We start from the raw sequence: 25,725 nt of genomic DNA on the forward strand, positions 1-25,725 counted from the left end.
TCTGGTATATTCCCGCAATGCAATATCATTCAGTCATTAAAAAAAGGACCGAAGTACGGATACATGCTACAACGTGTATGAACTTCAAAAACATCACCCAAGTGAAAGAAGTCAGACATTAAAGATCACGTATCATATGATTCCATTGATATGAAATGTCTAGAATAGGAAGTATATTTCTGGAGGCAGAATGTAGATTGGTGGTTGCCAGGGGCTTCGAGGAGGGCAGTGACTGCTTAGTGAGTACACGCTTTCCTTTTGGAGCAATGAAAATGTTTAGAACCAAATAGAGGTTGTGGTTACACAACATTGTGCGTGTACTAAATGCCACTGAGTTGTTCATTTTAATATGGTTCATTGTATGTAATACAAATTTTACTTCAATAAAACATAATAATAATAATTTAAGCTTTCAAGGCAGACCTCCAGGATCTGAACACCTGTCTCACCACTGAACCTCCTGCTACTTCCATTTGCTTATCTGTTCAATGGGGATAATAGCACCACTTAGTTCATTGGTTCATCCTGAGAATTCAATGAATCAATGCTTGACAGAGTGGCTGATGCATGCCAAGTCCCCAGCTCTTGGGGGCTGGTCAAAGTGAACTCAGCCCCCGGCCAAATTCTTCAAGGTAATGATTTGATTCACTAAATGACCTACAGGTTTCCAGCTATATCCTTGTGGCACCAGGCTTCCTACTTGCGCCCTGATTACATGGGTGACCCTCTGGTCACGGGGAAAAGTGATGTGCAAGATAGCAAAAGATAAGTATAAAGTCTATTTTTTTTTTTTTTTTGAGATAGAGTTTTTCACTCTAGTTGCCCAGGCTGGCCTGCAATGGAGTGATCTCAGCTCACTGCAACCTCTGCCTCCCAGATTCAAGCAATTCTCCTGCCTCAGCCTCCCAAGTAGCTGGGATTACAGGCGCCTGCCACCACACTCAGCTAATTTTTTGTATTTTTAGTAGAGACGGGGTTTCACTATGTTGGCCAGGCTGGTCTTGAACTCCTGACCTTGGACGATCCGCCCACTCTGGCCTCTCAAAGTGCTAGGACTACAGGCGTGAGCCACCTCGCCCAGCCATATAAAGCCTATTTTAAGTCTCCATGGCCAGAGTTTTGTTTCACTTCTCCCTTTCCCTCTTCACCCATTCCTGTAAGTCACCAAGTTCCTGGCCTGTACGCTTCCCCTTACTCTCAGATCCAGGTCCCATCTTGACCTCTCTTCCCCAGAACATAACAAAAGCCTCTTCCCCAGCCTCTGGGCTCCAGTCTCACCCCACCCAGTCCATCACCAAAACCATCAGCAATGGGAGCTTTCTGATACTCACCTCTAACCCTGTATCTCTCTTTCTAAATATCCTCCCACACCTGCCCCTTTGCCTCAAGATGACGTTCTGACTCTAAGTGAGAGTTATTCAAGACTTTTCTCAGGCCAGGAACAGTGGCTCATGCCTGTAATCCCAGCACTTTGGGAGGCTGAGGCAGGAGGATTGCTTGAGGCCAGGAGTTAACACCAACCTGGACAACATAGAGAGACCCTGTTTCTACAAAAGCAAAGAACAATTAGGTGTGGTGGCATGCGCTTATAGTCCCAGCTACTTGGGAGGCTGAGGTGGGAGGATCCTCTGAGCCCAGGGGTTCAAGGTTATAGTGAGCTAGATCATGCCACTGTACTCCAGCCTAGGTAATAGAGTGAGACCTTGTCAAAAAAAAAAAAAAAAAAAAAGGCTGGGTGCCGTGGCTCACACCTGTAATCCCAGCACTTTGGGAGGCTGACGCAGGCAGATCATAAGGTCAAGAGTTTGAGACCACTCTGGCCAACATGGTGAAACCCTGTCTCTACTAAAAATACAAAAATTAGCCAGGCATGGTGGCTTGCACCTGTCGTCCCAGCTACTTGGGAGGCTGAGGCAGGAGAATCGCTTGAACCTGGGAGGCAGGGGTTGCAGTGAGCTGAGATCACACCACTGCACTCCAGCCTGGGTGACAGAGCAAGACTCTTTCTCAAAAAAAAAAAAAAAAACTTTTTACAATCTCACCGTCAGCCACCATCCCTCACACATCTCAGCCTAGAGATCGCGTGTCCCTCTGTGCCTCTCCATGCTTCATACATGTGGTTCTGTCTCATTGCAATATTGTCCCCTGCCCTCCTCCTTTGCAGCACACACTCATCCTTTGAGAGCTGGTTCAAACATCACCTCCTCAGGTAAGCTGCATTGCCTACCCTCTCCCCTCTCCCAGCCCCTATACTTTCCCACAGCTTGGATTAGAGCAGAGTTTATCAACTGTTATCGGTACGTCAGTTCAGGTTCTAGACTTTGTGGCACAAAAGAATTTGAGAGGGAATCCAAAGTAAGAGTAGGCAAAGAAGTTTATTGCAAAGCGAAAGTACACCCTGAGAGGCAGAGGGAGGTAGAGACAGCCTCTGGCATCTCAAGGTAATTCCTTTTACGGGAGCTATACATACACATTCATAAAATATTGGCGAGTCAAGCATGAAAAGTAAGCACTCAGCATCTATGCGCTCTAACACGCACTGCATGTGTTATTAGCATATAAAATCTCCATGTAGGGGTGCGTTTTCTACTATTAAAATGAGGAAAAGGTCACTATAAGCTAAACCTTGAGCCTAGCTGCACATGCAGGACCCTGGAGAAGTTCCCAGCTTCCCCACGGCAGGAATTTGCAGCTCTCAGCTTCTTGGGTTTTGGTGTTGATTGGCTGGAGATTGGGGAAACTACATCGTGAATAAGTAGCTTTTGTTCTCTTTCTCAGGCCATATTGAGTAACAGGAACTTGCAACCATCTGGTGGTCTGCTGGTATCCTGTAGGACTGTTTATCTTGCAAAAGAGTTAGGTCCCGACTCACTAGGGTGCAAGTCAAAGGAACCTGCTTGGAAAGGGATCCACGGGGCTTCGCATAAGAAGACAAGTCAGTATGGCCTCCTAACCTTACTTACCCTGCCTCACAACCTCAACGCTATTCATAATCTGGCATTTGGGGCTGAATAATTCTTTGGTGGTGGTGGTTAGGGGAGGGTGTGGCAGGCCACGTCTCCCTAATGGCTGAACAGGCAGGCCTCCATAACAACTGTCTCAGCACTGATTGAGTGGTTAAGTTAAATATTAAAAGCTGACAGAGCCAGTGCCCTCACACAAAGGCTGGAATGTAACAAAAGCCCACGAAGAGTTTTGCCCAGGCCTTTTCTGGGCCTTGAGCATGACAAGATAATGAAGGAATTCTTGACAGGACCTGTTTAGGATTAAACAAGTTTTATTGGAGGTCTGAAGAAACTCCTCAAGCCTCCACAAATGAGTTTATTGGGGGGTCTGAAGGAATTCCCCAAACCTCCATGATTTAGCAGGAGACAAGATAAGGGTAATCACCCCAGCACCTGGACCCATTTATGAGGAAAGACAGAGACCCTCTCATATTGTTTTATACTCAGTACCTGTTTTAAGAAAAAACAATGAAGTAAAACCAAAGACAGGCAGCCCAGTGCCAGGCCCGAAACCAGGCCCAGGTCTGCCTGGCCTAAACCCAGTAGTTAAAAATCAACTCATGACTTAGAAACCGATGTTCCTGACATTGTATGGAAGAACATTGTGAAACTCCCTGCCCTGCCCTGTTCTGTTTCACTCTGACCACCGGTGCATGCAGCCCCTGTCACATACCCCCTGCTTGTTCAAATCAATCATGACCCTTTCATGTAAAATCTTCAGTGTTGTGAGCCCTTAAAAGGGACAGAAATTGTGCACGCGGAGAGCTCGGATTTTAAGGCAGTAGCTTGCCGATGCTCCCAGCTGAATAAAGCCCTTCCTTCTACCACTCGGTGTCTGAGAGGTTTTGTCAGCGGCTCGTCCTGCTACATTTAGATTAAGTAAATTTACTGAGGCTCCACAGGAAGATCTTCAGGACTGAGATCTTAGTTATGGATTGGAATAAGTTAATCGCTTACGTCTTTAGATGAATGCACACTTACCTGTAGACAAATAGCTTACAAGGTACAGGAGCTCTGGAAAACTTTGTAATTTTGAGTTGGTCGGGCAATATTTTCCAGGTCTTCTCCCTGTACCCAGTTACAGAAATCCCAGTTCACCTGTATCTTGTCATTGGGCTAAGAGAACACTTGTTCCCTGACCCTTGGTTTGGTCTGGGAACAAGAGTGCATTGTGAGATGTTGAGCAGCATCTCTGGGTTGTAGGTTGTACACACAAGATGTCAGTAGCTCCCCTAGCCCAGTTTTGACAACCAAAAAGGACTCCAGACATTTTCAGCTGTCTATCAGGGCACAAAAAAGCACCCAATTGAGAAACACTGAATTACAGCCCTCCTCCTCTGTATTCACGTAGATACTTGAACAAAATGAACTTTCTCTAGTTCTTCTTTTCAAGAAAAGAAACTGCCAATTTCTTCTTCTTCTTCTTCTTCTTCTTCTTCTTCTTCTTCTTCTTCTTCTTCTTCTTCTTCTTCTTTTCAAGAAAAGAAACTGCCAATTTCTCCTTCTCCTTCTCCTTCTCCTTCTTCTTCTTCTTCTTCTTCTTTGAGATGGAATCTGGCTCCACAGTCCAGGCTGGAATGCACTGGCATGATCTTGGCTCACTGCAATCTCTGCCTTCCGGGTTCAAGCAATTCTCCTGTCTCAGCCTCCCAAGTAGCTGGGACTGCAGGCGCCTGCCACCACGCCCGGCTAATTTTTGTATTTTTAGTAGAGACGGGGTTTCACCTTGTTGATCAGGCTGGTCTCGAACTCCTGACCTCAGGTGATCCACCCGCCTACGCCTCCCAAAGTGTTGGGATTATAGGCGTGAGCCACGGATCACAGCCCCAAATCAGTTTTGTTAGAAATCTCTTTCTAACAAAGAGCAACCTGCAAGCTGGGAGCTTACCTGAGTGAATGAGGGCAGGAACTAAGAACTAGACATTTTCAAGATGGCCGCTCCCTTCTCTGTCAGACACGTGTGCTGTAAGGAGCAGACAAGATGGCACCAATCAACTGGAAAGGCCATTTGCATAAAAAGATTAGGGTGGGTATACCATCCTTCCTTGTGCGATATGTGAACATTATACCTGATCAAACCAATCTATGAGCCTTATATGAATCAGACGCCACCTCCTCAAACCGGACTATAAAATTCGTAGCATTGGGACGGGCGTGATGGCTCAAGCCTGTAATCCCAGCACTTTGGGAGGCCGAGACGGGCGGATCACGAGGTCAGGAGATCGAGACCATCCTGGCTAACACGGTGAAACCCCGTCTCTACTAAAAAATACAAAAAACTAGCCGGGCGAGGTGGCGGGCGCCTGTAGTCCCAGCTACTCGGGAGGCTGAGGCAGGAGAATGGCATAAACCCTGGAGGCGGAGCTTGCAGTGAGCTGAGATCCGGCCTCTGCACTCCAGCCTGGGGACAGAGTGAGACTCCGTCTCAAAAAAAAAAAAAAAAAAAAAAAATTCGCAGTGTTCACCACCAGGTAGTCTTTTTCTCCGTTCCAAGACCCCTTCCTCTATAGAGGAAGCAGTTTCTCTTTCTTTTCTCTTCTACCTATTAAACCTCCACTCCTAAAATCCTCGTGCGTTTCCATGTCCTAAATTTCCCTGGCATGTGCCAGCGGAACCCCAGGTTTATACCCCAGGCAACCTAGCTGCTTCAGTGCCCCCAGGAATATCAAAAGGAAGAAGATACAGTCCCTGGCTCATATGAAAAGATAAACTCGGGCATATTAAAATTTTAAAGAGCTTATTGGAGCTGACATTCATGAACCTAGAAGTGCCAGACCACCTAGTGGGCACACAAGGAAAACTTTTATAAGGTGTTCCTGAAATCAAAACGAAGAAAATAGTTTCACCTGGTTGAAGGAGAACAGTAGCCTTAAAGTTTGTAATTAGAGGTCAACTGGCGGTTTCTGATTGGTAAAGTATCTACTCAGAGGTTAGTAGGCAGTTTCGATTGGTTAAGCCTAAGTTTCATTTTTCTAGGATACGACCATTCACTTCGAGTTAGGTTCCAATTTGCTTACTTGGAAACCAAGGTCTTGGAGCCATCTCAGCCTAATGGCTTCCCAATTAGTTATTTTGATAATTGGGAGAGCTCAAGTTCATGGGGTAAGGTTTGGGAAAGGGACAGAAATAGGTAACTTACTAAAACACAGTATGATAAGGTTCCTATAAAGATGGCAAGGGATATAAATTATGAGGATAATTATGGCCTAGGGTCTGGGGACCCAAGGGCAAGAGCTTTCCGGGATGGGAAAGAAGTTAGAAAAGGCTTCTCAGAGGAAGCTCCTTTCTAACTGCACCTTGAAGGGAAAGCAAGAGCCGGCCAAGCAGAGAAGAGAAGAAAAGCAGTTTTGAAAGAAATCAGGCACATTCCTCAGCCCCGGGCTCAACACAAACAGGCCCAGTACAAACACATCCCACCATATATCTCTCAACTTCCTGAGCCCAGTACAAACACCATATATCTCTCAACTTCCTGAGCCCAGTACAAACACCATATATCTCTCAACTTCCTGAGCCCAGTACAAACACCATATATCTCTCAACTTCCTGAGCCCAGTACAAACATATCCCACCATATATCTCTCAATTTCCTGACAAACACCACCTGGAAAATCCCCGATAAGGACACAGTGTTTGAGGTTTTACTGAAAGCGCGGGAACCAATAGAAAAACTACTAAATGTATAACTTAAAATGTAAACCAATTGTAGTGCTGTAACCAAAAGAATTCCCTTATTCCTCTGTAACTTTACGTATCTTATTTACATCGGGCTATAAAAGGCAAGCACTCGCATTGTTCGGGGCCCTCTTGTATGCTGTGGAATGGAGGGACCAAGTTCGAACTTGCAGTAAAAGATCCTTGCCGCTTGGCTTTGACTCTGGACTCTGGTGGTCTTCTTTGGGGAACAAACGGTCTGGGCATTACAGTTTAAGTATTGATAATTTCAGTTACAAAGCAAGGAGGTAGAAGAGGGCCTGGCAGATGTTTGGGTGATAGCAGTCAGTCTGCCACAGCTACGGTAAAGGGAACAAAGTCAGGTACCCTCTTGGGAAGTCTATCTGGGGCCTGCTCTGCAAGGACCATGCGGTAAGGCCCTGGAGGGTGAACATCATCCTTCAGTCTGTCACATAAAAAAAAAAAAAAAAAAGCACATAAATAAAGCAAGATTTTATCCAAAACAATTTTTCCAATAAAGGGAGAAGAACCTTTGCAGGAGTGGAAGGGGAACTACTGCAACAGGGAGGTGGTGACTGTTGTAATAGGCAGTGGAGGTCTCCTATGTACCACAAAATAAAACCAAAAAGTGAGCTTCTATTCTAGTGGCACAGTCAAACTAAGGGAGGAGACCACCCCTCATATCATCTTATGCCCAGTTTCTGCCTCCAAAGAAAGAAGAAGTAAAAACTAAAAGGCAGAAATGAAATTCACAAGCAGACAGCCCGGCACCACACCCGGCACCACACCCTGGGCCTCGTAGTTAAAGATCGACCCCTGACCTAATCGGTTATGTTATCTATAGATTACAGACATTGTATGGAAATACACTGTGAAAATCCCTATCTTGTTTTGTTCCGATCTAATTACCAGTGCATGCAGCCCCCAGTCACGTACCCCATGCTTGCTCAATCAATCATGACTCTCTCACATGCACCCCCCTAGAGTTGTGAGCCCTTAAAAGGGACAGGAATTGCTCACTCGGGGGGCTCAGCTCTTGAGACAGAAGTCTTGCCGATGCCCCGGCCCGAATAAACCCCTTCCTTTGTAACTCGGCGTCTGAGGAGTTTTGTCTGCAGCTCGTCCTGCTACAAAACCATAAACCAAAGTATCATTAGCAAATGATATTTAGCAAAGAGTGTTTTTGTTACAGAAAGGGGTTCTGATCCAGACCCCAAGAGAGGGTTCTTGGAGCTCACGCAAGAAAGAATTCAGGGCTATTTCATAGAGTAACGTGAAAGCAAGTTTATTAAGAAAGTAAAAGAATAAAAGAATGATTACTCCATAGACAGAGCAGCCCAGAGGGCTGCCAGTTGCCCATTTTTATGGTTATTTCTTGATGACATGCTAAACAAGGGGTGAATTATTCATGCCTCCCCTTTTTAGACCATATAAGGTAACTTCCTGACGTTGCCATGGCATTTGTGAAGCGTCAGGGTGTTGGTAGGAGTGTAGCAGTGAGGATGACCAGAGGTCACTCTCGTTGTCATTTTGGTTTTGGTGGTGTTTGGCTGGCTTCTTTTTTTTTCCTTTTGAAACAGAGTCACACTCTGTTGCCCAGACTGGAGTGCAGTGGTGCGATCTCGGCTCACTGCAACCTCCACCTCACGGGGTCAAGTGATTTTCCTGCCTCAGCCTCCCAAGTAGCTGGGGTTACAGGTGCCTGTCACCACGCCCAGCTAATTTTTGTATTTTTAATAGACAGGGTTTCGCCGTGTTAGCAGGCTGTTCTCAAACCCCTGACCTCAGGTGATCCGCCTGCGTCGGCCTCCCAAAGTGTTGGGATTACAGGCGTGAGTCACCGCACCCAGCCTTGGCTGGCTTCTTTACTGCAACCTGTTTTATCAGCAAGGTCTTTATGACCTGTATCTTGTGCTGATCGCCTATATCATCCTGTAACTTAGAATGCCTTAGACCTCTGGGAATGCAGCCCAATAGGTCTCAGGCTCATTTTACCCAGCTCCTATTCAAGATGGAGTTGCTCTACCTCAAATGCCTCTGTCATTTTGAAAGCGTAATGGGTAAAAAAGTGCGTGACGGATAAAGTGTGAGAAAAAAATAAATAGGGTTAAACAACAGGAACGGAGTCCTCAGGGTTGGAGAGGAGCGTGGTTTCATCAGCATGGGCTGGAAAGGCCTTGCTAAGAAGAAAATTGGCACCCACAACTACCCTGGCACTGCCCCCGGCTGCGGATTGGCTCAAGCCCTCAAGATCCAACTGGGCACAAAGGTTGGAGGCGGGAGTTGCAGTTGCAGTTCCTGATTGACTCTGGCAGCTGTGCATCAGCTCCCAGAGGCACAAGCCTGTGGAGGCAATGCTTCTTCTGCCTCATTGATTGGCTGTAAAATAAGCTCATGCAGCCTCTGATTGGCTGTAAAGTGAGCCCATGCAGCCACTGATTGGCTGTGGGGTGGATGCACTCACCTAAGGATGTGAGCTAGCAAGTCCTGTGGCTGCTATGCAGCGTCTCAGGCCGCTCTCTCTGTGCAGCCGACTATCACGCCCCTCACGCCGCTATCTCTGAGGATCCCTAGTCGCACAAGGCCGTCCCTGGCCGTTGTTGGGTTCTGGCGGTTGTTGGGTCCCTGGCAGTTGTTGGCGGTTGTTGGGTTCCTTCATTGAACCTGCACTAACTGGGCTTCCAGTCAGCATCAGTCAGCGGATCCTTGGGCCGTGGGGCAGCCACAGGTCGGTTAGGCCACCAGGGCGGCTCTCGTGCCAGTGAGGCCCCTGAGAGCCCTTTGAACAGACAGAGGCCAAATCTGGATCAGTCAGGCGGTGAGATTAAGCATAGTCAGGGAGCTCGCCAGGAGCCAGTGACCGCGTTCCTCAGCCTCCACCACGTCAGTCACCTGGTCAGCCCGAGGGCAGCTGGGGCGCCATCCGTCTACCAAGAAGGTAAGCAAACGGCCTGTGGGTTCACAATCAGGTCAGTGCCCTTATGAGTCGATGGTTAGTCCCTTTGAAAATCAGTTCATGAGAAAATCCACTCCCTTCAGAGCCTGCCCTGTTCATTGTTTAATTAGATTCCTGTTAAGTCCGTCTCTTGGTAAGTTACACCCCTGCAAGGCACCCAGTCATTAATCACACAGTTATCCCGTGTGTGTCTATCGGTTTCGTTGGTAATCATCCTGGTTTCCCTAGAAAATCGTTTCCCTCGCCATAAATAGGTCAGTCATTAGTAAGTCAGCCCTTCCCTTAGAAAGCCGAACACCTTTGCATCACTCACACCCTGCTAAGGAAATACACAGACGGAAGTGTGCTGAGAACAGAGAATATCCTGGAGCCCTTTGGAACAAGAGACAGAAGGAAAATTGAGAGACGCGATGGTCAAAGAAAATAGGCTGGGCGCAGTGGCTCTCATCTGTAATCCTAGCACTATGGGAGGCCGAGGCCGGGGGATCACTTGAGGTCAGGAGTTGGAGATCAGCCTGGCCAACATGGTGAAACCCCGTTTCTTCTAAAAATACAAAAATTAGACGGGTGTGGTGGCCCATGCCTGTAGTCCCAGCTACTCGGGAGGTTGAAGCAAGAGAATCACTTGAACCCCGGAGGCAGAGGTTGCAGTGAGCCAAGATCATGCCACTGCACTCCAGCCTGGGCAACACAGCGAGACTCTGTCTCAAAAAAAAAAAAAAAAAAAGAAACGAAAGGAAAATATAATGGGTACATGAGGAGTCATCACATGTATGCCCTAAAGCCGATGGAGAGAAGAAAGAAGAAATCAGAATTTTGTAGTTAAATGGATCATTACATGTCCAGCAGTAAAACCCACTCATGTTACACATGAGGAAATAAGAGGAGGGTAAAATACTTGACCACAGTTATTCAGTGCTTTACTGGCAAATCCTGGGCCAGGACCTAGGCAAGGCTCATTCCGACCATCTAACATGGGCTTTTAAATGGGAGAAAGGAGAAGGAAAAAAAAATTGACAATGCAGAAAGAAAGTGGATATGTGGCGTGAAGGAGAGAGGCATTTAACGACCTGGAAACCTGGGCAACATCTTTTTTATGTGAGAAGGAAAAAGGGCAGTCAGTCTGGAAGCTAAGGGTTGGGAGCACAGACCACTCAGAGAGGTCCTGTAAAACATGTAGAAATATGGAATAGGAAAGGAGAGGGCTGGTTCCAGAACTCTGGGAAGGGATTAGGGGTGGTCAAGAGTGGTCCCAGGCTGAGTGTGTTGGCTCATGGCTGTACTCCCAGCACTTTGGGAGGCTGAGGTGAGAAGATTGCTTGAGTCCAGGAGTTTGTAAGACCAGCCTAGGTAACATAGTGAGACTCTGTCTCTACAAAAAAAAATTTTAATTAGCTGAACATGGTGGTTTGTGCCTATAGTCCCAGCTACTCTGGAGGCTGAAGTGGGAGGATCACTTGAGCCTGGAAAGTTGAGGCTGCAGGGAGCCGTGTTAGTGCCACTGCACTCCAGACCCTGTATTTAAAAAAAATGAAAAAGTGGTTCCAAGTCAAATGCTGATAGGAGCCAAGCAGGGAACCTAATACATAGTAAAGAACATATTTTGAGTGCTTACCAAATGTGAGGTTCTGTTCTACTGACTCATTTAATCTTAACAACAACTCTAACATGAGTGATATTATTATCCATGTTTTTAAAATGAGCAAATAGGCCTAGAGAGAGGTAAAGCCACTTGCACACTATAAAACAGCTAACCTTCGTATCTAGGCAATTTGACTTGAATTTAAAAGAAGAGAGAGAGAGAAGCCGGTTGTTTGAATTTTTTGTGAAGTGCCCTGCTTATTAAATGTTATCTCATTTTAAAAGTTAATTTTAAAAAGTAAACATTTGTGGGCCAAACAAAACTCATTTATGAGTGTTTTTAGTCTCTGAAGCAGGCTGAGTGAGGGAAGTGACTTACCCAGAATCACCCAGAAAGTAGCGACAAAAATTAGGTCTTCTGACTTTTGGTCCACTTCCAGGAAAAATCTAAGTATACTGTGTGTCACATCAGGGCTAGCTGATTTATTCTTATATTTTATTCATGAGGAAATGGACTTGGAGAGGAGAATGAACTTCACCATGCTTATACAGCAGTTTTTAAGGCAAAATAGAATCATGAAAAAGACACCACATTGGTAGTCAAAGGTTGAGTCTGAAATCTATCAGCCTAATGGCTGCATATCTTGGGGGCAGTCATAGTGCTTTTGTGGAGCTCTGCCTTCCTTTTTGACGTGTCGATAATGAGATGTACCTCACAGCGTTCTTGAGACTAATATAAAAGTTAGATAAAATTTCTATGTCTCTAGAGTTGTAAATGGTAACCATAGTTTCTCATTAGATGTTAACCAAAAAAGTAGTTAGTAGTCATAGCATGATTCAGTCAAATCAGAATTGATTCACAGCAGGGCATAGTGGCTCATGCCTGTAATCCTAGCACTTTGGGAGGCTAACGTGGGAGAATTGCTTGAGCCCAGGAGTTCAGAACCAGCCTGGGCAATATAGCAAGACTCGACTCTCTCTCTACAGAAAATAATTTTTTAAATTAACTGGGTCTATTGGTGAGCCCTTAAAGTCCCAGCTACTCAAGAGACTGATGTAGGAGGACTACTTGAACCCAGGAGTTCGAGGCTGTAGGGAGCTGTGATTGTACCACTGCACACCAGCCAGGGTGCCAGGGTGACAGGGTTGAGACTCCATCTCTTTAAAAAAAAAAAAAAAGGATTGATTCACAGTAGCCAAATAGTAGAAACAACCCAAATGCCATCAACTGATGAATGGATAAACAAAATGTTGTATATCCATACAATGGAATATTATTCAATGATAAAAACGAAAAGATAATTTTGCCGGAATAGGCAAATTAAGTTACGCTGTCCATGACGCCACAGGGAGAGGACAACTAGAAGCTTTGTGTGGGGGACTTCAGGACTCTGCCCTGTGTGTCTTCCCTTGGCTGATTTTAATCTCTTTCCTTTAGTTGTAGTAAACAGTAATCATAAGTGTAACAACTTTCAGTGAATTCTGTGAGTACTTCTAGTGAATTACCAAACCTAAGGATAGTCTTGGGGCTCCAAAAACCTGCAAATGATTTGAGAAATGAGGGTAATCAGGGATCCTTGATATCTTCAGTTGGTGTCAGAAATGAGGGGATCTTGTGGACCATTCCCTAACTTTTCAGTTGTATCAGAAATGGGATTCACCAGAACAGCCCTGACTCACTGAAACATATGGTTTGAGAAGAGGAAGGATGTGAAGTCAAGATGATGAGCCTTTGATTCCTGGACTGTCCTGCAGTTACCGTGCATAGAGAAATGCAGCTGTTCTGCAAACAGTTACAGGAGTTAAAAGTTACCACTGCTTTTTCAATACAATGCATCCAACCCCTAAGAAACTGACCCACTGGATGCATAAGGAAACAAACCAAATAGACAATCCCTTGGCTATTTTTTTTTTTTTTTTTTTTTTTTTGAGACGGAGTCTCGCTGTGTCTCCCAGGCTGGAGTGCAGTGGCGTGATCTCGGCTCACTGCAAGCTCCGCCTCCCGGGTTCACGCCATTCTCCCGCCTCAGCCTCCCAAGTGGCTGAGACTACAGGCGCCCGCCACCACGCCCGGCTAGTTTTTTGTATTTTTAGTAGAGACGGGGTTTCACCGTGTTAGCCAGGATAGTCTTGATCTCCTGACCTCGTGATCCACCCGCCTCGGCCTCCCAAAGTGCTGGGATTACAGGCGTGAGCCACCGCGCCCGGCTCCCTTGGCTATTTTTATCTGTAATGGTTAAAATGAAAGTGGCTGAGGCGGATCCTGATGCTGGCCCAGTTGAGCTACAGCTGCTAGCCTCGGGGCTACTGCTAAAGGGCAAAGTTAGGCTGAAATGACAGATGGCAAAGAAAATGAGAGTGATTCACCAGAGAGTGAGAAAAGATGAACATTTCCAAGAGGGTGGAAATCTTGAAACAGTTATTAAGAAATGAGATGAGTTAAGCAGACATTGAGGGAGTTAAAACAAAGGTCTCAATGGAGCACTCTTAGAAAATAGGTGGAGCAGTGAGAACCCAGACTGGCCCTCCAGTGTCGAAGGGCCCCCATCAAGTTTGCTATATTTACCCTAGTTTGGAGGAATTTTAAAAGCCAGAAGGCAAACATGACAATGAGAAATCTGACCTCAGATCTGAGGGGATGAACATGTGATCTAATCAAGATAAATGACAAAAGGGCCTGGGTTGCTTGGCCTGACCCCTAACTGAGGACCCAAAGTCATAGGCACATTAGCGGTAAAATAGTCAGGGGGTGGATAAGAGATATTTCTGGGACTCATGTGGGAGCCTTATACACTGTGATTCCAAAAAGGTTGGTGAAATTCTAATAGCATCTATGGTTAGATTGCGAAGACACAGGATTGCAAAAGTGGACGAGATTCAGGTGAAACTTTGGATGAAAATTGGAATGTTTGGACAGACTGTGTGAATGTATTATGTGAATGTATTTATCTAAATGTATTATGAGAAAGGATATTGTGTCCAACTAGGGAAGAGCTCCCCTACATACTATTATAAAACAGAAGGCATGTAAATCTTCCCTTCAACCAATATTGATTGAATATGCTAAATAGGAACCAATAAGATTGCCTAAGCCCACACTAATTGTTCATTTGAAACAGTACAGGGTATCTGGTGGACAAAACATGTTAGAAGCTTAATGTTTGGTTTATTTAGGCAGACTGGAGCTAAGGCCAGTGAGCACCACCCAGTGGTGAATGCTGGGATTTGGGGCCAGAAAATTTCCGTTTGACAGACAACTAGTCTACTGGGCTTTGAGTCTGCCCTGTCATGGAAGGACATAATAATCCTGACACCTGAAATACTCATGATGTGTTTGTAATGTTGGAAAAACACTGTGATAAGAAAGGCCATGCCCAAAAGAGTCTCATAATAAAATGGAAATTGTTGATACAGGAACATGCTACCAGAGAAATGCAAGGAGGTGCTCATTATGTTTATGAACAGGTGGCCTCTTTTTCCCTACTGAAGAGCTGCTAGATCCTATTATTACTTGGATGATGTCTATTAATAGGTCTCCACTGACCAACTAAGAGCTGTTTGATTTATGGATGGCAATTCCAAAGTGAATTAACAGCATCCTGTTTGGAAGACTGACACTCGTATTGAGGAAGGTAAAAACAAGTCACTTCAGTGGGCTGAATTGCCTCTATGTTTGGGTTTTTACCAATTCATGGGCAGTGGCCAATGGCCTGGCCATATGGTCAGGCAGATGGGCAATGGAAAACTGTACTATTAAAAGGACGCCTATATAGGGTACAGCCTTATGGAATTCACTATAGCCAGTATCTCAAAAGACCTGTTCATACCCCCTACAAATAATAAAGTAAAAAGAGAAACAGACCTCCTTCCTCCCGCAAAGGCAATTAATATCCTACCTTTTATGCTGGACATTTCTTGGCAACTTTTAAAGGATTTTTACTACTTGTGCCTGTGTTCTTAAACACTTGATTTTGCCCAGTTTTTTCCAAATTTTAAAGAAATGCTGCCATACATTATTACTCATTTGTGTCTGGCTTTGTTAATTCAATATTTTATTTGTAAGAATGGGCCATGTTGTTGCATCTAGCATTAGCTCATAGGTTTTTGATGCTGTGTAGTATCTCATTTTTTAAAATTCTGTGTTTACTGGCATTTGGATTGTTTAACGTTTTAGCTATTTTTAAATAATACCACTGTAAACATTTTTGCATGATTTTTTGGCATACATATGCACAAACATTTCTATAAACTATATATCTGGGAGTGGAATTTGGGGGTCATAGAGTATGTGTATCTTCTACTTTGATAACTTTGTTGCCCTGATTTATATTTCCATCAATAGTGTGTGAAAGTTGAGTACCACATTCTCACCAAGACTTGATATACTGTCAGTCTTTTAAAATATCCAGCTAGATATGTACTGGTATCTCATGGTTTTAACAGACATTTTGCTGGTTATTAATGAGATTTTAAATATTTTCATGGAAATTTTGTTAAGGTTTGTCTTATGATCCAGCTATGGTCAATTTCTGTAAATGTTCTCTGTGTGCTTACAAAGAAATTGTATTGTGCAGTTATTGAATGCAGTATTCTCTATATATTTTGGGTCAAATTTGCTGATGAAGTTGTTGAAATCCTTATATATTCCAATAGTCTGTTTGTTCTATCAGTTTCTGAGAGAAAAGTGATTAAAATGCCACACTAGTATTGTGGATATCTGTTTCTCTTTTTATTTTTGTAGATTTTTTTTGCTTTATATATTTTTGGACTATGTTAGTAGGCAAACACAAATGTTAAATGTATACTTTATTCCTGTTAATGTCCTCTTATCATTAGGAGATATGCCATTCTATCTTTGGTAATGCCTCTTGCTTAAAGTCTGCTTTGTGGGATGTTAATGTAGGTATGTCTACATTACCTGGTTTTCTGGTTGGTATTTGCTTGGTATATGTTTTCATTCTTTGGTTTTTAACTGTCCTTTACATTTATGCTTTGGTTGTGTCTTTTGTAAACAGCATAGAGTTTGGCTTTGGTTCTTTTTTCCAATATGGTGATCTTAGATTCATAACTGGATAATTTTAAGCCATTTATATTTAGTTAAATCATTGATGTATTGGAATTTAAATCTAACATCTAGGTACATGATCTCTACTTGTCCCAACTGTTCTATATTCCCTTTTGTATCCTTTCTGTTTGTTTCTCTGTCTTTATTTTCAAACAAGCTTTTAAATCAAAGTACAATTTATACAGAGAAGTATTACTACAGATAGTAAGCATACAATCAGATTATCACAAAGGGAGCAGGCCAGTGTAACCATCATTGAGGTCAAGAAATAGAACATTAACAACACCCCAAACACTCCACTCATGTACTACACCATTCATTACCCTCTTTATCCTTGCTATATTCTGGATGCAAGCATGTTGTATGTGTTGCAAGTGTCTTCTCCAGCCCTGTAACTTGCATTTGTCCTCTCTTAATGGTGTCTTTTAATGCAGAAATTAATTCTGTTATAGTCTATTTTATCCATATTTCCTCATAGCTAGTGCTTTGTGGCCCTTTTAAAGAAATCTTTGCTTACCTAAAACTTACCAAGATACTCTCCTATGTTGTATTCAAGAATTCCGCTGACCAATACGGTAGCTACTAACTACATATGGCTATTGAGCCCTTATATTGTGGCTAGTCTGAATTGAAGTGTGCTGTAAGTGTAAAATATATACAAGGCTTTGAAGAGTGTGTAAAGAATGTACCAAATCTTGGCCGGGCGCGGTGGCTCAAGCCTGTAATCCCAGCACTTTGGGAGGCCGAGGCGGGTGGATCACGAGGTCAGGAGATCGAGACCATCCTGGCTAACATGGTGAAACCCCGTCTCTACTAAAAATACAAAAAACTAGCCGGGCGTGGTGGCGGGCGCCTGCAGTCCCAGCTACTCGGAGGCTGAGGCGGGAGAATGGCGTGAACCCAGGAGGTGGAGCTTGCAGTGAGCCGAGATCGTGCCACTGCACTCCAGCCTGGGCGACAGAGCGAGACTCCGTCTCAAAAAAAAAAAAAAAAAAAAAAGAATGTACCAAATCTTTCAATTGTGTGTTGATTGCATGTTGAAATATTTGGTTAGGTGCAATATGAATAACCTAGTGAATAACCTAGGTTTCTTTCACTAGGTTAAATGAAACATCTTAAAATTATTTTTAACCATTTCTTCTTTTTTAATGTGGCTACTAGAAAATTTTAAATTATACATGTAGTCCACATTTATAGTTCACATTATATTTCTTCGTACAGCACAGTTCTAGAACAGTGTCCCAATGTCCCTAGAAGTTATTTTTATGTATGACATGAGGTAGAGGTCTTATTTCCTTTCACTGTATGGCTATCCAGTTATTCTGACACAATTTATTCAAAAGAGAGTCCTTCAACAACTTCTGTGCAGTGCCGTATTTATCCTAAACCAAGTGATCATGTATGTATAGGTATTTTTCTCAACCATATAGCTTGTCCCACTGATATTTTTATTTATCCTCGTGTCAATACAATACTCTCTGAATTACTATGTATGTATGTATTTTATTTACTTACTTACTTATTTTGAGATAGAGTCTTACTCTGTTGCCCAAGCTACAGTGCAGTGGCGTGATCACGGCTGACTGCAGCCTTGACCTCCCCACCTCAGGTGATCCTCCCACCTTAACCTCTCAAGTAGCTTGGACTACAGGTGCATACCACCACACCCAGATAATTTTTGTATTTTTTGTAGAAACGAGGTTTTACCATGTTGCCCAGGCTGGAATTACTATGGCTTTTTAAGTCATGATATCCAGTAGGAATTGGAATTGGCCATTGTTTTTTGAGACAGGGTCCCGTGCTGTCTCTTTTTTTAATAGAAATTTACTGAGAACAAATTTATTAAATAAATATCTACATGGGATATAAACAGGAACATTGTGCCAAAAATGTCAACACTTTTCTATCTTAAGTGATCACACCACTACACTCCAGACTGGGTGACAGAGAGACAGAAAGGCCCTGTCTCAAAAACAAAAACAAGCCGGGCATGGTGGTTTATGCCTGTAATCTCAGCACTTTGGGAGGCCAAGGTGGGTCAGGTGTTTGAGACCAGCCTGGCCAACATGGAGAAATCTCATCTCTACTAAAAATACAGAAATTAACTGGCCATGGTGGTGAATACCTGCAATTCCAGCTACTCGGGAGGCTAAGGCAGAAGAGTCGCTTGAACATGGGAGACGGAGGTTGCAGTGAGCCGAGATCGAGCCAATGCACTCCAGCCTGGGCGACAGAGTAAGATTCTGTCTCAAGAAACAAAAATAAAACAAAGAATAGACTGGGCGCGGTGGCTCATGCCTGTAATCCCAGCACTTTGGGAGGCCAAGGCGGGTGGATCACGAGATCAGGAGATCGAGACCATCCTGGGTAACATGGTGAAACCCCATCTCTACTAAAAATACAAAAAATTAGCCAGGCATGGTGGCGGGCGCCTGTAGTCCCAGCTACTCGGGAGGCTGAGGCAGGAGAATGGCGTGAACCCGGGAGGCAGAGCTTGCAGTGAGCTGAGATCACACCACTGCACTCCAGCCTGGGTGACACAGTGAGACTCTGTCAAATAAAAAAATACATAAATAAATAAATAAGTAAATAAATAAATAAATAAAAGTAAACGCATAAATGAATAAATAAAACAAAGAATTAAGGAGACATGACACTGAGGCTTCACAGACTATCTTAGTTGCCTCACTGTCCCTACATGCTCATGAGCATCTCATCCCATATAATTCCTGCTTCTCCAGGTGAACAGGCCTTCATATTGACCAGAGACAGAAGCCCCTGACTTGGCTAAAGATACTTTCTGCTCTCCCTATCCCCACATCCTCTTTCAGTTACCCATCACCTCACTCCTTCTGAACCATATGGTTCTGATGTCAGAGGCAGCGTAGTAAAGAGCTTCTGCTATTCCTGAGAACTGTTGCTGCTGCAAGTGATGCTTCCACTGCTACAGCTGGGTAAGTAAGGTGAGAAGCAGCACTGGAGGGGTGTTTGGAAGCCAAGACTCCAGGGCCTGGGTGTTGGCGGGGGCAGAGGATGGACTATGGAGGCACAGAGAAAGAGAACATAACGGGCATAAGTACCAAATAATCAATGTGAATTAGACATCTTCTGTGTGTCAGATTTTGACAGGACTGGGGTGTCTGAAGCAAATAGCAAATTGGGCAAGGGAGAGGGATTGAGGGTACGGGTGCTATGAAGGCATGAGAGCACTAAGAGCTGTTTCAGACATTACTGGAAGCCCTGAAGTTAAGTTTTTCAGCGTTTCCATGGGCACACTTTGCCAGATGGAAAAGACAATTCAGAGGACAGCCATAGAGGGAGCCGTGCATGAGAGTCCCCCACAAATTCCTCAACAGCACCCCGCAAGTGACTCATGTGAAGAGACCAAGATCAGGAGCTACTGGTTAGGGGAAAATTACCCCTTTCTTCCAGTAACCTCAAAAAACTTCAATGAAAAAGTGTGTGTCAACGCTGAAGACAGATTCCTCATTATTGGAGACCTTGATGGATGTGACCGTTCCTTCCTAATCCATGATATTCATCAAATGGCCACCATGTCCTACCTATTCTAAGTAAAGCGAGGCAGTTTCCAACATTCTTACACAGAAGATACCATAGTACTCTTGGCTTCCAGTGAATATTCCACCAAAGGCCACTTGGGACCGGGAAGAAGGAAATTGAGAAAGGTGTTCTATTTATTGAATGGGTAACACTTCACTACGCACCGAGCTGGGTGCACTACAAATCTTGGGGTATTCATTCTTATAACAATGATAATATGAGATAGGTTCAGCAAATATCCCAATTTTTCAGGCTAGGAAACAGCAATGATAAGAGTGACTTGCCCAGCAGCATCCAGACGGTAAGTGATGGAGGGAGAACTGATCATAGACCCTAAGAGGAACATTGCGGGTGGGAAGAAGAGAAGCAGAGTAGGAGCTCTGGCTTGGACATCTAGCCTTGTGGGGTAGGTGAGGGATCACAATGTAGAGCCTCAGAAAATGTACTGGCCACCCCTCAAGAAGGTCTAGCGATCAGGTTCAGGCCAGATGAGGGGAGAAGATAGAGGGGAACTAGTCTGTGAGGCCTGAATCCTGTGGGCTTCCAGAAAGTCCTTCGGAAACTCCTTGTGAATAGCAAATAAAGAGAAGGCTGCATCCTGGAGAAACTGGAAGAGGGAAGTCAGGATGCCTTGCTGACTCCTGACCCTTCCTCCCCACAGTACCTGCTAAGCTGCTCAACTCTTCTTGCTCCTTGAAGAAGACACTGCAGTGCAGCTGTTCCTTCCATGGGATTCCCACACCCTCTGTGCAGTGGTGGATGGGAGGAGTCCCCGTGGGTGTGGATGGCATGGATGGCAGCCTCCAAGTGACCTCCACCGTGCTTGGCCCCTGGGCTAACAGCACCATCAGCCTAACCGAAGAGCCAGAAATGGGCATGAGACTTCTCTGTGAGGGGAAGAACCAAAACAGAACCCACGCTTTGAGCATCCTACTGATGTCAAGTGAGGGTGGAGGGGGCTGGGTGACTGGGTGAGGACAATAAGTGGGATGGGGACAGTTACTGGGGCTAGAGAATGGAGCAGAGTTTTGGCTCCAATGCCAAACTTCTCACATGCTTTCTGCTTCCAGGAAAGAGTTCTTTGGCTTCCCAGGCCTTCGTGAAAGGGCTGATCCAGGGTGCTATCTATGCGGGAGTTGTAATTGCGCTGCTCTTCCTCTGCCTCCTCCCTCTCATGTGAGTACTAGGGTTAAAATTCACCCGCAAGCCTACCACCTGGCAGGTCCTGGCTGCAGCCCTGGCACAGAGAGGGCAAAGACAGGGCCCCTCCCCTCAAGGAGCTTAGGGTCTAAAGAGGGAAAGAGGGACCAAACATGGTCACCACAATCCAGGACCATGAGGACTCCACAGAGCCGTAAAACTGTATCATAAAACAGACACTTTCAACACATTTTATAAAGGAGAAAGCCAAGAAAGGGCTTGGCAGCCCTGGAGAAGGCAGCAGTGAGTCCCCGGGGTGCTGGCTGTGGCGGGCCTGCAGAGCTAAGTACTCATTAGCTTGGTGGAAAGTATTAATAGTACAGGTTGAATATCTAATCCAAAAATCCAAAATCCGAAATGCTCCAAAATCCAAAAGTTCTCGAGGCACCAACATAATGCTGCAAGTAGAAAATTCCACCCCTGACCTCATGTGATAGTTCAGTGTACACAAACTTTATTTCATGCACAAAATAATTTTAAGTATTATATAAAATTACCTTCAGGCCATGTGTATAAGGTGTATATGAAACATAACTGACTTTTGTTTTTATACTTGGCTCCTATCCCCAAGATATGTCATTATGTATAAACAAATATTCCAAAATCTAAAAGAAAAAAAATTGAAATCTGAAACACTTCTGGTCCCAAGCATTTCAGATAAGGGATACCTAACCTTTGTATGCAGATGCCCAGAGGCATGTTTGAGGCATTTCCAGTGTCTTTGTGTAATGTCAGGTGCATTGAGAGTGCCAGGTAATGGCTAAAAATGAGGTTGAAAGACGTCCTTGGTGTTGGTTTACAGGGTGTTAAAACTTAGCTGCATGTATTAGCTAGAAGCATAGAGTGGGAAGGGCTGAGTTGCAGGAAGTCAGGTCAGAGAGTCAGGCAGGGGAGCCTGTCCAGACAGCTTGGACTGAATCCTCAGTTCGGAGCACTGTTAGGAAGAGTGCTAAGCTGTGAAGGAAAGCTTGAGCTTGGGGTGGGACACAGATTAGAGAGAGTGAGAGACAGAAGGTCAAAGGCCAGGCAGGAAGCTGGTACAGCAGACTAAGCAGGAAATAGAAGGCCTGACCTGGGGCACGTGATGAGGGGCAGCCAGAGAGGTGGGACTTGGGCATGGCTGGCTATGGGGAGACAAAGATGAGGAGTGAGGTGGCAGGGCAAACTGAGGAGCTATTTTCAAAGTATAATCAACTGGACTTGAAGACCAGTAACAATCTCTGCCAGTTGCAAGGCTCTTTCATAGCTGACCTCATCTGAGCCCCACAGCCTAATAAGCAGGGTATCCCCATTATTCAGGGTGTGAAACTAATTCCCAGAGAGGATGTGTGGCTTGCCCTAGGTCATACAGCAAGCTGGTACTGTTGTTGAGGCTTTAAATCAGAAGTTCTGGTCAAGGTAGAGCCCGTGTCGGGATTCAGGGAGATGGAGAGCCAGAACCAATCCAAAGCTTATTTCCTTAGAGTAAAACATATCAGAAAGAAGCAGGCGAAGAAAGCTGCAGCAATCAGAGCAAAAAACAGCTCGAAAGTCAGAGCAAGCCAAGAACTCGCGATGTCTCTGAAGCCTGAGGAACCAGGAAAACCCATAGTCACCACATTTTCTGAGAGCCACATATTGGTATGTACCTATTGTGTCTGGAATCTGGTCTCTCGGAATACTGATAATAAGACCCATAGGGAAGGGAGCACACAGTGTTTTGAAGGTGTTACCATCTTCAGTCTTGCAGGATACGTACCACTAGAGTGTGCTTTCAGGTCATTTCATAAATAGGAAGCTAAGGCCCGGAGAGGAGAAGGATGAAAGTTAAGAGAAACAATTTAAAGAACAATTAAAATCAATTTACACACACACACACCAGCACACTGAATCCCCACTGAAAAGGCAGTTGTGGAAAATCCTAATAGCAGTTGTAGCATCAGAGTGGAAACCAAAGGATTTGGTCTCTGAGTGTATGGCTGGCAGCAGTCAGCTTGGTGTAGATGCCACAGGCCAAGTCAGCCTGAAGTGGTTAGAGATTAGGCCAAGCCCAGGTTACTCCTTCATTCACCCTGTACCCCACATCCTCAGCAGGGCTTGGAAGATACAGTGTCTGAACTTGCTGGGCCTCACTGTTATTTACCGTTTATGATTCTCCAGAATCAGAATTGCCCTGCTGCCCTCCTGACACCCTGCATGAATAGTTAGTGTCCTTTAGTGGATAAACCATCTGTTAATTCCACCAGTATTTCCTGCAATATCCCACAATCTTTGTGCTGGGCAATACTGGGGTCTCAGAAATGGGCCAAACCTAGGCCTTGTCCTCCAAGAGCAGCTAGACTGGTGGAGAAGGCACCTTCACAGTAGGGGATGCTGAGCCAGGGAGTTGCGGTGGTGCAGAAGAGGGAGGGACCAAACCTACCTGAGGAAGTCAGGCAAGATTCCCTGAAGAGTCTGAGGAACAGTCAGTGTTATTGGCACTGAGGATGTGCAGAGAGGTGCCAGAGGGAGAAGACCGAGTTGCAGGCTCGAACCATGGGGTTGTGAGGAAGGGCTAAGCCAGTGCTCACTCCATGTTGCTTTAATTCTGTGCACAAAGAGGTGTCATTTTAAGATTTGGATACCTCAACTCTAGACCTGTTCCAACATTCTTCTTTCTTTGTGTTATTTTGCACCTCGCTTTCAGGAAAAGCAAGATAAACGAGCCAGCTAAGCCTGTGGAACGTGCATCATACCTGGAGTCACCATTATCCCTGGAATTAGAAAAGTCTGCAAAATTTATAGAGCCCACAGAAACCCTGGAGGCTGTAATAAACCTGGAGCCCCCGGACTCTCCTGAGCTCACAAAACCCTCTCAGTTCCCACACATCCCTTACACTCATTCTCCATTGAATAGGGGTTTACTCTCAGACCTAGTCTTAGAGCCTCTGAAGACAAACTTTGCAATTGGTTGTTTGACTAAACCAGAAGAAATCTGTGCCACCCTGGGAAGGTGTCAAAAGAAGGAAAGATATATGTGACAATGTGAATCAAGTCCATCAGCAAGTTGCTTTTGAGCGCCTACTGTGTGCCAGTACCTGAGATACACCTACAAGAGCACCAGGCTTTCAAGCCTTCATATCTGGATGGAATCCCAACTTCAGTGCTTGGTAGCTGTGTATCTTTGGACAAAATCTTTCATTCCCCAACCTTTAAACATCACATGACCCATACCTGGGTGGAGAGCGGGTGAAAAGTACTGTTCAGAGATGCAGATGAGAAAAAACATGACAATGGGCCCTGAAGGCCAAGATTCATTGGAGCTTTATCTTGTAGGACCTTATCCTGACTCCCTTAGAATGTAAGTTCCAAGAGAACAGGGACTTTTTCTGCCTTGTTTTCTACTTTTATCACCAGCACCCAGAATGATGCCTAAAATACAATAAGATCTCAAGAATGTTTGTCAAATGATTTAATTAATTATAAGCTGTTGTAAGGTTCGTAGCAAGCAAGTAGAGTGACCAGATATATACAAAAACATCATTCCCCTACCCTGACCCCATATATGATATATTTAGAACGGGTAAGGCTGGAGGTAAAGATGCTAGTTAGGAGGTTACTGCAATAGTTCTTGGCCAGAATGAAAGGCAGGCATGCAAGGAATGAGAAAGGGATTCTGGCATTAGGGTGAACCACAGCTGTGTATTGTTCCTCTCAGAATGGATGATAACCTCCCTTCTAGTAGATTTTTTTTTTCTTTTTTTCAGACAGAGTTTCGCTCTTGTTTCCCAAGCTGGAGTGCAATGGTGCAATCTCGGCTCACTGCAACCTCCGCCTCCAGGGTTCAAGTGATTCTCCTGCCTCAGCCTCCCGAGTAGCTGGGATTACAGGCATGCACCACCATGCCCAGCTAATTTTTTATAGTTTTAGTAGAGACGGGGTTTCACCATGTAGGCCAGGCTGGTCTTGAACTCCTGACCTCAGGTGATCCACCCACCCCGGCTGCCCAAAGTGCTAGGATTACAGGTGTGAGCCACCGTGCCTGGCCAGATGCTAGTAGTGTTCAGTGGGTCGAAAGAGGGTCATCTCTTCCCTGGGGCAATATTTGTGAGTAAATACAGTGACCCTGTAGCACCAACTAGATGGTCATCTTATACTCAGGGTGGACATTTCTGTTAGCCCCCACGTGTATAAGCACCTCTCACAGACAGTTCACATTTCACAGAAATATCAGATGTGCCAGATAATGAGGGAAGAAGTAAGACACTGACCCTGCCTCCATGGAGTCATGGTCTACACAGATAGACAATGAAGAAAAGCAGACAAGTGTATAGCTTAAAATGTTGATAAGTGCTAGAAAGAAAAAAGGATAGAATACTATGAGAAAGCACAGGAAAGGAAGCTAGGTTGGATTACAGAGTCAGAGAAGGCCTCTCAGAGAAAGTGACACTTGTCTTGAGACCTGTAGGATTCTCAGGAGCTGGCTAGACAGAGGGAGCAGTAGAGCCTAGGCCCTGACATGAGAGCAGTTTGGTGAGTTCAGGAGCCCAGAGCAGGCTGCTGTGACTGGAATTGACTGAGGGATGAGCTCCTGAAGGGCCAGAACTTTCAGGGCTTCAAGGGCTCTAGTAAGAAGTCTAGGTTTTGTCCTCACTTGTGGAGGGTTATTTCCTCTTATGCTTTGTAATTCTGGAAAGTGCAGATTGTATGAGAATCACATTCAG

General features: G+C 44.8%; 1 protein-coding gene across 7 annotated transcripts; it reads left to right on the top strand.

Moving 5' to 3' along the window:
• Window positions 1–2,885: 2,885 nt before the first annotated feature.
• On the top strand, window positions 2,886–24,455 carry SIGLECL1 (SIGLEC family like 1). 7 transcript variants are annotated; one of them, NM_001194706.3, is given in 6 exon segments: window positions 2,886–2,935; window positions 19,024–19,236; window positions 20,505–20,786; window positions 20,914–21,019; window positions 22,507–22,663; window positions 23,709–24,379. In NM_001194706.3, coding segments are annotated over 5 exon segments (594 nt in total). In that variant the 5' UTR covers window positions 2,886–2,935; window positions 19,024–19,214; the 3' UTR covers window positions 23,736–24,379.
• Window positions 24,456–25,725: the final 1,270 nt, after the last annotated feature.

The sequence above is a fragment of the Macaca mulatta genome, chromosome 19 (genome assembly GCF_049350105.2).
Source record: "Macaca mulatta isolate MMU2019108-1 chromosome 19, T2T-MMU8v2.0, whole genome shotgun sequence".
NCBI lineage: Eukaryota > Metazoa > Chordata > Mammalia > Primates > Cercopithecidae > Macaca > Macaca mulatta.

Excerpts from the sequence above, each read along its gene's own strand:
- SIGLECL1 (XM_077976825.1), top strand. The coding sequence starts at position 19,215 with ATGCTTCCACTGCTACAGCTGG. Across the intron at positions 19,237-20,504 it reads GCTTCCACTGCTACAGCTGG|TACCTGCTAAGCTGCTCAAC; the intron begins GTAAGTAAGGTG and ends TCCTCCCCACAG. Across the intron at positions 21,020-23,708 it reads CTCTGCCTCCTCCCTCTCAT|GAAAAGCAAGATAAACGAGC; the intron begins GTGAGTACTAGG and ends CCTCGCTTTCAG.